The 15254-nt window shown below is 42.5% G+C and overlaps 1 protein-coding gene across 2 annotated transcripts in view; it reads left to right on the plus strand.

The window, feature by feature from the left end:
* TM6SF2 (transmembrane 6 superfamily member 2) overlaps nt 1-15254 on the plus strand; it is a 29892-nt gene that overhangs the window by 6999 nt on the left and 7639 nt on the right. Inside the window, exons 2-8 of one of the 2 annotated variants that reach the window (XM_078670320.1) lie at nt 891-994; nt 2067-2164; nt 4167-4270; nt 8590-8672; nt 10497-10621; nt 13207-13308; nt 14320-14412. In XM_078670320.1, coding sequence (XP_078526446.1) covers nt 891-994; nt 2067-2164; nt 4167-4270; nt 8590-8672; nt 10497-10621; nt 13207-13308; nt 14320-14412 — 709 coding nt within the window. Of the gene's footprint in view, nt 1-890; nt 995-2063; nt 2165-4166; nt 4271-8589; nt 8673-10496; nt 10622-13206; nt 13309-14319; nt 14413-15254 lie in introns of both variants that reach the window. The other variant, XM_078670319.1, reaches the window with a different exon arrangement.

The following is a 15254-nucleotide window of genomic DNA, read 5'->3' on the forward strand; positions in this document are numbered from 1 at the left end:
AAAGTAAATAATATTAACAGGTTAATGGGTGTCTACAAATAATCAAAACTGGACATTTTAAAGCATTCTATAAATTTGAAGAAATTTTAAATTGAAGACTAATAATTAATTTGGGATCCTCAGATTGATTCATGGTAGTAGTGCAAGTGCATGAAACAGAATATAGTAGGGACAGTGGGTGACCTCAATTGAATTTAGAAAAATGACAATGTTTCCATTAAAACCTAAAGTTTTTTATTTGTCAATTAACCCCTTCCCTTTGGCCGTCGCGAGCAATACCTTCATAGTGCTGCGCATGTCCAACGCGTCCCCGCCCGCGCAAGAGAACGCCCGCACCACGGCGGATTTCCGCCGCGGTTAACGGGTTAAATATGTTCATCATCTGTCTATTTGAATGTTTGTTCTCATATTTTTGTTTATTGTTTTGTGGTTCAAATCATTAAATTGCTTAGTCCGTGGGAACGGTTTCCAATAGTGACTCAGTGGGATCCCCAGATACCAATAATGATTAAGTGGGGCTCCAGAGAAGCCGAAAGATTTAGAACCACTGGTCAAAACGACTGACAAATAACAGTGTGATCAACCAGAGGTGTGTGGGCCTGCAGGCAATCTGAGAGACTCTGTAAGGACTGATTCCTTTATAAGGCTGGTAGGACTGATGAGGAGGAGATTCAAATGTTGGACAAGCAATATGCGGGAAACAGAACGATCCCAAATCAGAATTCCATCTTTAGATTAGAAGATCAGTAATCAGTGCATCCTTAACGTGCATTCAAGTTAAGGACTGGTTCAGCATCCAATCCGACTGTAGTTCTCGCACATGGAATGTAGCGCTCTCATATGTCCTGCTGTTTGCACATTTGATTTCACTTGTTTGTCTTCTATTCCAGTCCCACCGCCATCGCACTGACCGGGGTGGCGGTCCTCCTCGCCCTCTTTGCTGCCGCATATGTCCAGTCACAGGGGAGCGCCTCCCATGACCCCCTCTTCTACGGTGAGTAATTGTAGTTGAATTTACATAGCACTTACTACCCCATACGAGGCGCTGAAATGCTTTGCGGCGAATAGTACACTATTCCAGAACTCAAGATTAGTGTAAGTGGTGAATATGTGTGTGCGCCAACGGAAGGGTCAAACTTATGCCTGTTCTTGCCTTGAGAAGTAAGCTGTCTGCCCAAGATTTGAGGCTGTGTGTGTGTGTATATGTGTATATATATGTCCAATGTTGCTGTCGCCCGAGCCTCTTCCAGACAGGTGAGCTCACGGCAGAGTTGGGAACCCCTTACAACTCCAAACAATGTGCAAAATTTTCTGTTCAAGAGGATAATCCAAAAACTGAAGAGGAAACACACCGCTCATTGAGTGTGGTTTGCGAGCTAGACCTGGTTTTATCCCATCTCCTGGCAACCATGTGGATACCAGGGACATAGGCCGTCATTAGTGCAGACACGACCAATCGATCATTGGTGAGTGGAAAGACACGGCAGACATCTTGCGTGTCCCGACAGGCTTTTAAGCTGGTGCTTTCTTTTTCAATAACCGGATTTCTCTTTTTCTTTCTTGGTCTTTCTCACTCTAGTCTTGTTCTAAACAATCTGACGGATTGCCACAGTCATGCAATAGAACTTTTGATCAGTTTCACAAAGTGCAATCGTTTAACTGCTTTACTTCTGTGCATCACACCTCTGTTGTTGTATAAATGTATATTCAATGAAAAAAAGTTACATTGAAGGGACACTATGGTTGGGATTGAAACCTTTGCAATCTTCAGAAATGGTCATCTGTACAATCATAACTCCACCCTCTGCCTTTGCACTGTTTATGGTGTAATGATTAGTGTGACGAGAAACCATTAATGGTGTCGGTGCTCACACACGAGGTGACGGCTTCTGTCGAGAAGTCGCGAAACCAGCTCTGTAGGTGGAATGCACTGAGGAGCCTTGTTGGGCTGGCGGTAGCAGAGATGAAGCTTGCGTCCACTGGTGGATGTTGTGAACCAAGGCCTGATGTGGTGGGGCATAGTGACCAGTGGTCGCACGTTGTGACCTCCCTCTTTCTCCCAGCAGGCTTTGCGGTCTTCGCCTTCACCAGCGTGGTGGATCTCATCATCTGGTTGGAGCAGGACGGGTACATCAGCGGCTTCATGGAGTTCTACATGCGAGAGGTGAGCTCTGTTACTCTACTCTTATCTCACCGTTCTGCGATCACTGAGCAGGGTGAGGTAGTTCAGGGGGTGGTGCACCTGATGCACACGCTAATGCTATTTTGAGGCCACTGAAAAAAAATATATAGATATATTACACACACACCCACATACATGCATTCAGCCTCTTGAATTAGTGAAAAGATGAAACCAGCCACTCCAGTAACTGCAGGAGTCTTGGTCACATACACACGAAAAGTGCTCAAAGGTGAAAGTGGTCAGATGGTGCTAGTGAAGAAAAACGTATTGCCCGCTAGGGTGATCAAGTAAGAGAGACAGCAGCAGACAAAACATAAAAGTAGGACAAATGAATAGAGCACCTTGTTATAAATTAATTCAATTATATGATCCATATGCTCTATAGGGAAGAAAATCTTTTTTTTAATTTTTTTTTTAATTCTTTGCGCCTGTAGCGTTGACGTGTTTCGACCCGTGGAGAGTTAGAGGAAGATGGATTGGGAGATGGCTGAATGGCTGGATTTTGAAAAGGATGGATGGAAGTGTGGATGACTGTACAGAGAAATGCATAAATTGTTGAATGGACAGAAAGACAGAAGGGAAGCTATATGTCTATAAGGATGGATAGAGCGGATGAAGGAAGGAAAAGAGGCTGGAGACACACAAGGATGTATAGTTGAAAACTAATGGCAGGATGAAAAAGAGACAAAAATGTAAAGAAGAAAAAAAAAATAGGACAGAAAGTTCAAACTTCCCTAAAGGACCGCCCGCCCCATGACTGCTGTGTTCACTTTCTCAGTGCCATTTGGAACATGTTGGAAGGTGGGGCATTTTTTTTTTTTTTCTGGCTGCTCCCTTGCTTTCTGATATACATTTCCCCCTGAAAATGTCACCAATGTTACTTTTGTTGCGATCAGTTGCAAGCCACAGACTGAATGCCTTGCTTGATCAGTTTCAAGACGGGTCTTGCGTGCTTTGTTTGAGTTGTGAGCTCGCTCCTGCAAATCTTGTCCAATCATATGTGAGCTAGCTCCTGCATGTCATGTGCAACCACTTGTGAGCTCGCTCCTGCACACCTTGTGCAATTAGTTGTGAGCTGGATTCTGCACGCCTTGTGTGATCAGTTGTGAGCTTGCTCCTCCATGCCTTGTGAGATCAGTTGTGAGCTGGCTCCTGCACATATAGTGGACCAGTTGTGAGATGGATTCTGCAAGCCTTGTGCGATGACTTGTGAGACAGTTCCTGCATTAGCCAATCAATCAATCATGTGGGTGCGGGGGGGGGGGGGGGCGGGGGTGCAGGTTCCAGTCCATCAAGGACAGGTCTGTCGCAGAGCCAGGTTTTGAGGTTTCTCGTGTATTTGGGGAGTGATGTGAAGATGGGGAGTGATGTTTTGTCTGCCTGAGGTGGTGCGGAAGGGCGTTCCATGCACCGGCCGCAAGGAAGGAGAAGGAGCAGCCTCCTGATCTGGTCTTTCTGGTGGGGGGAACCATGGCGGAGGTGAGCTGGGCTGATCGTAGGTTTGTTAGGGGTGCGTGGAAGTTGATTCGGCTGTTGAGGTATGCTGGTCCAGTGTTGTGGAGGGCTTTGTGTGCGTGGGTGAGGATCTTGAAGGTGATTCTTGCCTCGATGGGGAGCCAGTGAAGTATGCGCAGGTGTTGGGAGATGTGGCAGTGTCGTGGTAAGTTGAGAACCAGTCTTGCGGCGACTTTCTGGATGTTTTGTAGCTTGTCATTGGAAGAGTGCATGGCAGAAGGGTAGACTAACCAGAAGGAATTTTATTTGGTGGGTAAAGCTCTCAAGCCAGCTTGAAAAAAGTGCAGATGGGAGCCGAGGCGAGGTTCCCATAGCCTTGGTGAATGCTACTCCTATCGAAGATAAGTGTTTGAAGATTGTGATGTAAGCGAGCTCCTAGAAGCCATAAGGCACACAAATAATGTCACTCTAGGGTGTGGCTGTTAGCAGAGCTGTCCTTGGCATAAGTCCTACTCTTGTGTGTCTGCAGGGGGAGCCCTACCTTCGTACATCCTATGGAATCATGGTTTGCCTCTGGGATGGCACCGCACACTACCTACTCTACCTGGCAATGGCATCTGCCATCATCGGGAGGTAAGAAAACCCCTTTGCCCCCTGTTCGTCCCATAGTTGTACCTATTAACAAGACGCCCGGGAGCTCTAAGGCTCCCTACATGGCACCTGAGGCACCCGTAACGCAAATATCAATGTTTTGCTTTCCACCTGTCCAACACAGCACCATAACACCAAGGCTTCTGACTTTACTGCCTCTATCTGCCCATAAAATAAACAAAAGGCCATAGTTAAAAGAACTCTGCTGCCCACCACCTGCCCCTCATGCATCTAGGTAAATGGAACTTAAGTGGATTCAAACGCCTCTTAGAAGCCAGAACCCTGAGGGGCAGGTTTACTGCTCATCGCCTACTTGACCATCATGACAACATAATACCAGACCATGATAACCACAAAATACCAGACCTTGATAACCACAAAATACCAGACCTTGATAACCACAAAATACCAGACCTTGATAACCACAAAATACCAGACCTTGATAACCACAAAATACCAGACCTTGATAACCACAAAATACCAGACCTTGATAACCACAAAGTACCAGACCATGATAACCACAAAATACCAGACCATGATAACCACAAAATACCAGACCATGATAACTACAAAATACCGGACCATGATGACAGCATTATACCAGACCTTAATAACACAAAATACCAGATCATAACCACTAAATACCACACCATGATGACTGCATAATACCAGACCTTGATAACAACAAAATACCAGACCATGAATACCACAAAATACCAGACCATGATAACTACAAAATACCCGACCATGATGACAGCATAATACCAGACCTTAATAACACAAAATACCAGATCATAACCTCAAAATACCAGACCATGATAACCACAAAATACCAGACCATGATAACTACAAATTACCCGACCATGATGACTGCATAATACCAGTCCTTGATAACAACAAAATACCAGACCATGATAACAACAAAATACCAGATCATAACCAAAAAATATCAGACAATGATGACTGCATAATACCAGACCTTGATAATAGCAAAATACCAGACCATGATGACTGCATAATACCAGACCTTGATAACCACAAAATACCAGACCTTGATAACCACAAAATACCAGACCTTGATAACAACAAAATACCAGACCTTGATAACCACAAAATACCAGACCTTGATAACCACAAAATACCAGACCTTGATAACAACAAAATACCAGACCATGATAACCACATAATACCAGACAATGATAACTACAAAATACCCGACCATGATGACGGCATAATACCAGACCTTAATAACACAAAATACCAGATCATAACCACAAAATATCAGACAATGATGACTGCATAATACCAGACCTTGATAACCACAAAATACCAGACCATGATAACAACAAAATACCAGACCATGATAACAACAACATACCAGACCACGATATCAACTAAATACAACACCATGATGACTGCATAATACCAGACCTTGGTAACCACAAAATACCAGACCTTGATAACCACAAAATACCACACCATGATGACTGCATAATACCAGACCTTGATAACAACAAAATACCAGACCATGATAACCACAAAATACCAGACCACGATAACTACAAAATACCCGACTATGATGACAGCATAATACCAGACCTTAATAACACAAAATACCAGATCATAACCACAAAATATCAGACAATGATGACTGCATAATACCAGACCTTGATAACCACAAAATACCAGACCATGATAACAACAAAATACCAGACCATGATATCAACTAAATACCACACCATATGACTGCATAATACCAGTCCTTGATAACAACAAAATACCAGACCATGATAACAACAAAATACCAGACCACGATATCAACTAAATACAACACCATGATGACTGCATAATACCAGACCTTGATAACAACAAAATACCAGACCATGACAACAACAAAAAAACAGACCATGATAACAACAAAATACCGGACCATGAGATCAACTAAATACCACACCATGATGACTGCATAATACCAGATCTTGATAACAACAAAATACCACACCATGATGACTGCATAATACTTAACCATGATAACACCAAAATACCAGACCATGATGACTGCATAATACTCAACCATGATAACAACAAAATACCAGACCATGATGACTGCATAAAACCAGACCACGATGACTGCATAATACTCGACAATGATGACAACACAATACCAGATCACGATAACAAAATACCAGACCTTGATAACAACAAAATATCACACCATGATGACTGCATAATACCAGACCATGATGACTGCATAATACTCAACCATGATAACAACAAAATACCAGACCATGATGACTGCATAATACTCAACCATGATAACAACAAAATACCAGACCATGATGACTGCATAAAACCAGACCACGATGACTGCATAAAACTCGACAATGATGACAACACAATACCAGATCACGATAACAACAAAATACCAGACCTTGAGAACAACAAAATACAACAAAATACCACACCACGATGACTGCATAGTACCAGACCTTAATAACACAAAATACCAGATCATGATAACCACAAACTATCACACCATGATGACTGCATAATACTCAACCATGATAACAACAAAATACCAGACCATGATGACTGCATAATACTCAACCATGATAACAACAAAATAACAGACCATGATGACTGCATAAAACCAGACCACGATGACTGCATAAAACTCGACAATGATGACAACACAATACCAGATCACGATAACAACAAAATACCAGACCTTGATAACAACAAAATACCACACCATGATGACTGCATAATGCCAGACCTTAATAACACAATACTAGAACATGATGACAACAAAATACCAGACAATGATGACTGCATAATACCAGACCATGATAACACAATACCAGACCATGGTAACAACAAAATACCATACCATGATGACTGCATAATACCAGACCATGATAACAACAAAATATCTGACCGTGATAGCAACAAAATATCTGACCGTGATAGCAACAAAATATCTGACCGTGATAGTACAAACTACTAGACAATGAGGGCAACAAAATACTAGACCATGAGAGCAACAAAATACTAGACCAAGAGAGCAACAAAATATCTGACGTAATAGCAACAAAACATCTGACCGTGATAGTACAAACTACTAGACCATGAGGGCAACAAAATACTAGACCATGAGAGCAACAAAATACTAGACCATTAGAGGGACAAAATACCAGACCATGATAACAACAAAATACCAGACCATGATAACTACAAAATACCCGACCATGATAACAACAAAATATCCAACCATGATGACAGCATAATACCAGACCTTAATAACACAAAATACCAGATCATGATAACCACAAAATATCAGACCATGATGACAGCATAATACCTGACCTTAATAACACAAAATACCAGATCACGATAACCACAAAATATCAGACCATGATGACTGCATAATACCAGACCGTGATAACAACACAATACTACAACACGATGACAACAAAATACCAGACCACAAAATACCAGACAATGATGACTGCATAATACCAGACCATGATAACCCAATACCAGACCATGGGAACAACAAAATATCTGACCGTGATAGCAACAAAATATCTGACCGTGATAGCAACAAAATATCTGACCGTGATAGCAACAAAATATCTAACCGTGATAGCAACAAAATACTACTCCATGAGAGCAACAAAATACTAGACCATGAGAGCAACAAAATACTTGACCATGAGAGCAGCAAAATACCTAGGCCATGAGAGCAACAAAATACCAGACCATGAGAGCAACAAAATACCAGACCATGAGAATGACAAAACATCTGACAGTGATAGCAACAAAATATCGGACCGTGATAGCAACAAAATACTAGACCATGAGAGCAACAAAATACTAGACCATGAGAGCAGCAAAATATCTGATCATGATAGCAACTAAATATCGGACCATGAGAGCAACAAAATACTAGACCATGAGGGCAACAAAATACTAGACCATGAGAGCAACAAAATACCAGACCATGATAATGACAAAACATCTGACAGTGATAGCCACAAAATATCTGACTGTGATAGCAACAAAATACTAGACCATGATAGCAACAAAATATCTGACCGCGATAGAAACAAAATATCTGACCGTGATAGCTACAAAATATGACCATGATAGCTACAAAATACTAGACCATGAGAGCAACAAAATACTAGATAATGGTTACTGCATAATACCAGACCATGATGACAACCTAATACCTGAACATAGTGTTTGTGGTGATTGTCTGGGTCACTGTGTCTGTTTTTTCTGTCCCTTGAACCCAGAAAGAGTTATCGAAGCCTGGGCCTGTACTGGCTGGGGTCTCTCATGATGAGCCTCCTGGTGCTCCTGCCGGGGAACGTCATAGGTAAGGAGGAGAACAAGGAAGATATCTTTCTCTGTCTCGAATAAGCTAGCTATTAATCTAATATATCTGTTGATTAATCTTGTATATCTATTATTATAAGCTATCTAAACAATAAATGTGGCTCAAAAACATATTCTGTGGCGCAAGTGTAATAATAAATTGAGATTCGGGCATTTATTAGTAAAGTGCGATGGTCAAATCCCAAGTTCTTCCTGCTTTGAAGGCGCCTCCCTTGATCTCCATTGCTGACGCTGTGAGCCTATGCATTGAGATTGTACTGTGGTTCCGCTTAAATACCGGTGTTTATAGCTACTCACACCAAAGAACACTATGGCATAAACTGTATATGCAGCTCTGCAAAGATGAATTCTACCATTTATTACCATTTAATTTTATTACTTGGTAGTCCTACCTTCCCTAGACTCAACAATGGTAATAAGTAGCATATTACACTCTGTGCTTTTGCAGATACACAGATGCGTATATGTTATGTTATATGACATTTATGTAGCACAAATCACCTACAGGTCTCTAAGCGCTTCATGGCGGTCCACCTTGTTTGAGTGAAGTATCGGGCTCTGGGTCTACTTGAAGTCGTATTTGCATAGGGGCCACAAACTAGCTACTCAACCCCATTTCATTCAGAAAGAAAGACATTTAACCATGTGCTAAAAATGTATGACCTTCTTTAATAGCGTATGTGCAGAAAGACAATCGAACACCAGCTTTAGAAGTTTTTGTGGGGCCCGAATAAAAAAGGGGCCCCCTCTGGTTTGTCATCCAGGGAACACCTTGCAGTTAGAAAAAAATGTTTGCTGGGGAAAGAAGAAACTGGCAATGCTTGGTGTCCTCTAATGGTAGAGCTGCATCTTGAAGAATCACACTAGGATCTCATTTTTGTCATTTAAGAATATTTTGTAGCCGGAGCGCGTGTGGCGGTCCCAGAAACCTTAGGGGTTCGGTTAAAGAGCTCTGTCTGCACTTCCTGTTTGATAGCTCAGTCCAATATACATAGTTCTCACCTTCCACTGGAACAGTTTTTGTTCAAGTAATCACAGAAGAATCAAGTGAAGATCTGGCTTGAACTTCAGAGTTCTGCCCACTGAGGAAAATGCTCCCTGGCGTTCCTCGTTCTGTGTGCTTCCTCACTGTTGAGCTCATGTCTTGTGTTGCCTCAGCTGCAGCCTGGCACTTGTTCTGAAATTACTTTGTCAGGTAAAACAAAGGTGGCCAGAGGAATGTGCATATGAGAACACCATGTTGTGTTTCTTTAAACCCAAGAACTTTACCTTACCCTAGTTTTGAAAATGCGAATTATTGTTATCCGTGAAATGGTGAGTATATTTTATATTATTGAACAGAGCATTTATTCAGGTCCTGAAAGAGCCCTGAACATATCAGCCAGAGGCCCAAGAACAAAGTATGCATCTAAACTGGAAACTGTCTGACTTGGAAGCATTGGCTTGGTTTGCAGCTTGCCCACATGGGTTTTGGGGCAAACCATGGGTTTTGGGGCAAACCATGGGTTTTGGGGCAAACCATGGGTTTTGGGGCAAACCATGGGTCTGGGGCAAACCATGGGTCTGGGGCAAACCATGAGTCTGGGGCAAGCCATGAGTCTGGGGCAAGCCATGGTACCCTACTGTGACTTCCTGCTCCTAACTAGGATATGTGGACCATCAAGTATTGATGTGATGTAGAATATGTGTGTGATCCAATTGCTACTGTCCTAGGGGCCAGGGCTTTGCGTGATAATAATAGCCTGGAGGAACTGCTCAGATGTTTGCTCTCCTTTCATTGCGTTGTTTTTTCTTAACACTGAAGGTAAATTCGGCACCGAGCTCCGCCCGTCGTTCCTGCTGAATGTTCCGTATGTCCTGCTTCCCATCTGGGCCGGCATGAGGATCTTTAGGGAGCCCAGGGCCACCGTATACGTCCCTGCGGAAAAGGTACGGCAAGTTGCTATTACATTTTTGTGTGTATGTGTATGTGTGTGTGTGTGTGTGTGTGTGTGTGTGTGTGTGTGTGTGTGTATGTATGTATGTATGTATGTATATATATATATATATATATATATATATATATATTAAGATCAGGGCCGCAGACCGGGGGCCAAAACGCGTCATTAGGACTTTGATGATGCAATAAACAACATTTGAATTTCATCACCATTGGAGTCTGTGCCCTTGTGTTGTGCCACTGTGGCCAATTCTTTTGTGATTCTTGCTCAGATATAAATATAGTGTGTGTTTGTGATTACCTGTCCTGTATCGCACAGTGTGAAAGTGGCTGGGCAGGGATTTAAAATGGAGAATTATTTCTGAGGCTTAATATTAACATGGCATATGGCATAAAGACCGCTTAAGTCAATGAATATGATATTGCCATTCTTTTGGGTGATGACGTTGGCGGTATTGGAACTCCAGACCACTATGGGTGGGTTTTTGTCCAGCGTAAAACATTTTAAAATGCCACCTGCTGTAGAGATGGTTTTATGCTTTAAGATGCAATATTGGCAGTATTTGTTTTTTACTTTTTACCACAAGCAGTATATTTTATCCCTGTGGTAACAAAATGCCACCTGCAGAAATTCAACTGTAAATATTGTGGAAAAAACATCAGTGTCTGAGCATGTAGTCCCTCTACTTGGCTCTCAACTTGCCTCATGGCAGCTGGATCTTTGTTTGACATAAACTAACACCGGCTCTGGTCTTCATTTTGGTGCTATGTCTACTGTTTCTGTCTCAACTGAAATTGAAAGGGCTTCCGAAGTATTCAGTTTGAGACAGTTAATGGGTGAGAGAGAATACGTGGAAATGTAATATGGATGCTTGCCTTTAAGAGTAATATGTAATGGTGCTTATTGTTATATATTTTATTATTTTTGTATTTCTTTGTGGAAGAAAATTAAGGCTGATCAGATGAACAAAAATGACGACCAGAGAATTGAACTTTGTGGTCTTGAAAGTTAGTAATCCTATATAAAGATATCACATTTGTAACTGTTAGTTTACTTTAAAAAAAATAAAAAAAATTGATCCGGCTAAACGCGCAGTCTACATACTTCAGATACTCGCAGCGCAAGTTCTGCCAACTCAAATTATATTAGATGAATTGTAAATGAATGTAGTAGTACTATGGAGGAAATTATCAATTGTAAATGCACATGTGGATCTCGGCCCAATCGGTGTAAGAAAGGACTACATAAAGAAATTTGGCTTCTATGTGAAAATATAAATTGCAAAAGAAAACTGAAATTTGTAGATTCAGAAATCTAGGCTGAAAAAATAGAAACCGCAAAAATGAAGAGTGAACAAATTAGACTTAATACATTTATATAAAATATTGCCCTTTAAAGTATTCCTAAATGCAGGGAAAACCACTACTCATTTGTTGTAGGGGGGACAAAACTATGACTAACTTTAATCCTGGCATATTTGGAGACAGTTGTTGGATGGAAGAATTTGTTTGTCAATATCTATTTGTAGTCTGTTTTTTTATTTTTGTAAACTATATTTTAACTCCGCATCTTAGATAATGATCCAGGGTACAATAAAGCCTGGCACTATGGCTATAACTCTGCTAACATATACTTTAATCATGTCGGGTATAAGAATGATACATCTGTGAACATGTTAAGGGGGGGTTAGTGTAGAACTTAGTGATCAATGGGTTTTTAGGACATTTAACTATTTAAGCCCAATGGGGAAAAAAATGAAGGAACATTTACTGGATAAATAAAAGAACAATTCCTACCAACATATGATACGAGGCACTGAAAAGCAGTCCCAAGTGTTGATTTAAACCAAGTACTAAAATCCAAAGCCTGCTACCCTATGCAGTGAAAGCTATTTGTAACTGGTGAGCTGGAATTTACACAGGGGATCCTGAGCATTTCCTCGACTTCTTTCTCCTCGTCCTCCATGTTGTGGATATCTGGGATTTAACGTGTCATAGAGCCCTAGCTCGTAAGTAGGTTTGGGCGAAGGCAAGTTCAGTAATGGGGTTGTCTAGTCTTCCCTTTCCATACTCTGGAACTCTGGCTGCTCAGTTTGAGTTTGAAAGGACTTTCTTGGTTGCAGAAGGCCCGCGTGACTTGCACCGATTCATCTGATGCATTGTTTACTTTCCTCCTAGCCTCTATCTTCTAGATATTGAACAGGGGAACTGTCCTAATTTGGAAAGTAATTGTTTCCTAAGAGGCCAGTGCTTAAAGGCAGAAGAGTCTTGTGGCATTTAAGAAGCGTGTGCATGTGAAGCAACCTCACAGTTTTCCTATAGGTCCATCCACCTCTTTGCTTTGAATGATGCCCAGTACCTTACCCTTTAAGAGTCTGAAGATCACTTATGCAGACGTAAGCAGTAATTCGGCGTCTCCGAGAGCCTATTGAATCCCACAATGCTGCATCCTGGGATTCTTTTTATTGTTTTTTTGACGCCCCTTGTTTTATGAATGATTGATTGAGGGCGGGTAATGGGTGCAATGTTTTCCCCTCTTATTGCGAAGTTAAGTAATTGCTGGTTGTATTCTCAGGCAGCGGAGGAGCAGAGTCGTGGCCTGCTACAGCGCCCCCTGGATATTGCGCTGGTGTTGTACTTGGTGATCGCAGTGGCATTTACACTTTTCCGAGGACTGGTGAGTACTTTCCTACAACACCGGCAGGCTGAAACACCCTCTAAAGACCCCCCCTCTCGCAGAATAAATAAGCCCTACTGCACATGATCTCACTCAAAAAAACTCCTGTCTTACCCATCTTTAAGTAGCTTTAATACAACATTGCAACCACTCTGTCTAGGAGCCCCAGTAAAACCCTCGCCCCTACACGCTACTCCCATTCCATTGATAAGGCCCATCCCAACACTGCAGCCTCCATAGTGAAGGAGCCCCCAGACCGCTGCGCCCCTCGATAGCAAACAAATCCTAATATGACACCACAGCCTACGGTACAGGAGTCCCAGTACACCCCTGTCCACTGCAAATACGCCCCAATAAAATACCTTACTCCCGCTATAGAGAGTTCCCAACATAGTACAACAGCCCTACAGAAAAAAGTCCACAAAGCCCCACCACCATTCCATTAGTAAGCACTCCTCAAACAATGCTACCTCCACTATAGAGACTACATTCACAAATGGTGTTTGAATGTGTAGTATGCACCCATGCATGTTAAAGCACAACCTATTGGCTTTGCCAATGCTAGTGAAGATGATTGTTTTCTGTATAGAATGCATATAGGAGGTTAAGAGCTGATTTTGTGACAAAAAGTGTGAATAGTAAATGTACTTTATAGATGTGATAGAGTCCCATATGCATTCCACTGGAGGCACTTACTAGAGGGCAGAAGGTGAAACCTAACCATGCATGCTTTTTGGGAGTTGAGGTCTAGGTTTAAGTCTGTTCAAACTCTTGAATTAAAGCGCCACATAGTTTATAACAGAACCAGTCTAGAGCTTGGCATCCCCTGGTAACCCTGCTAGAAACCCTGTTCCACACCCTCAAGTCATCCATGGCGAAAGGCTCTCCAAAACAACTGTAGCTCACTTCACCGTGCTTTGCTCTGCAACTTTTATCGCAATTCACCCATTTATTAGATTGCGTCATCTATCCGTCCATTCACAGAATGACCTCTAGTCTCTGTCTCCGCAGGTGGTCTTGGATTGTCCCTCGGATTCCTGCTTTAACTACATTTACCAGTACGAGCCGTACCTGAAGGATCCCGTGGCGTACCCCAAAATGCAGGTAAGTGCACCGGTGCCAACCTGCAGCCTTCTATTGTGCCAGTGGCATCCTCATCCAAGCTTGTCTAAGGGTGGAGCTGCCGGTCCGTCTGGACTGGCCTACGGTACCTTGATGAGGGTTAGTGGTAGGCCAGTGCCTCTGAAAGGCTAATGGGTGAAAGGAAATTAAAAAAGGCTATCTGTATTGGCGGCAGTGATTGGTTGCAAAATTTTCTGTTCCTCCTACGCCCACTTCATCCTCTCCCTGACTAACGACCCAACGACCATCAAAGACAAGTTCCAAAGATGCGTGAAAGATGTGGCCATCTGGATGACCAACAACTGAACCCAAACTCAACACAGCAAAGACAGAAGTTCTCATCTTCGGAAAAGTTAAGGACACCCTCAGGAACAATAAACGGTGGCCATCGCAGTTGGGCCAAACCCACGTGCATGCCCACAACCTCGGTATCCTCCTCGACAGCCATCTTTTCATGAAGGAGCAGGCCAGTGCTGTCTCCTCCGCTTGCTTTCTCCGTATGCTCAGGAAGGGCTTCAGACGGCTCCCACCCAACACCAGGTGTACTTGCATTCAAGCTCTCGTTACCAGCAGACTCGACTAGTGCAACTCCCTCTACGTAGAAACCACCACCCAACTCATGAGGAAACTCCAGACTATCCAGAACACAGCAGCCAGAATCCTCCTCGACCTCTCTCGACAGACACATATCACATCACCCCCACCTCAGGAAACTCCACTGGCTACCAGACGCGAAGAGATGCCAGTTCAAGCTACTCACCCATGCTTGCAAGGCACTACACAATTAAGGACCGGCCTACCTCAACAAACAAGTGGATTTCCAC

This window comes from Lissotriton helveticus, chromosome 12 (assembly GCF_964261635.1).
Source record: "Lissotriton helveticus chromosome 12, aLisHel1.1, whole genome shotgun sequence".
In the NCBI taxonomy this organism is placed as follows: Eukaryota; Metazoa; Chordata; class Amphibia; order Caudata; family Salamandridae; genus Lissotriton; species Lissotriton helveticus.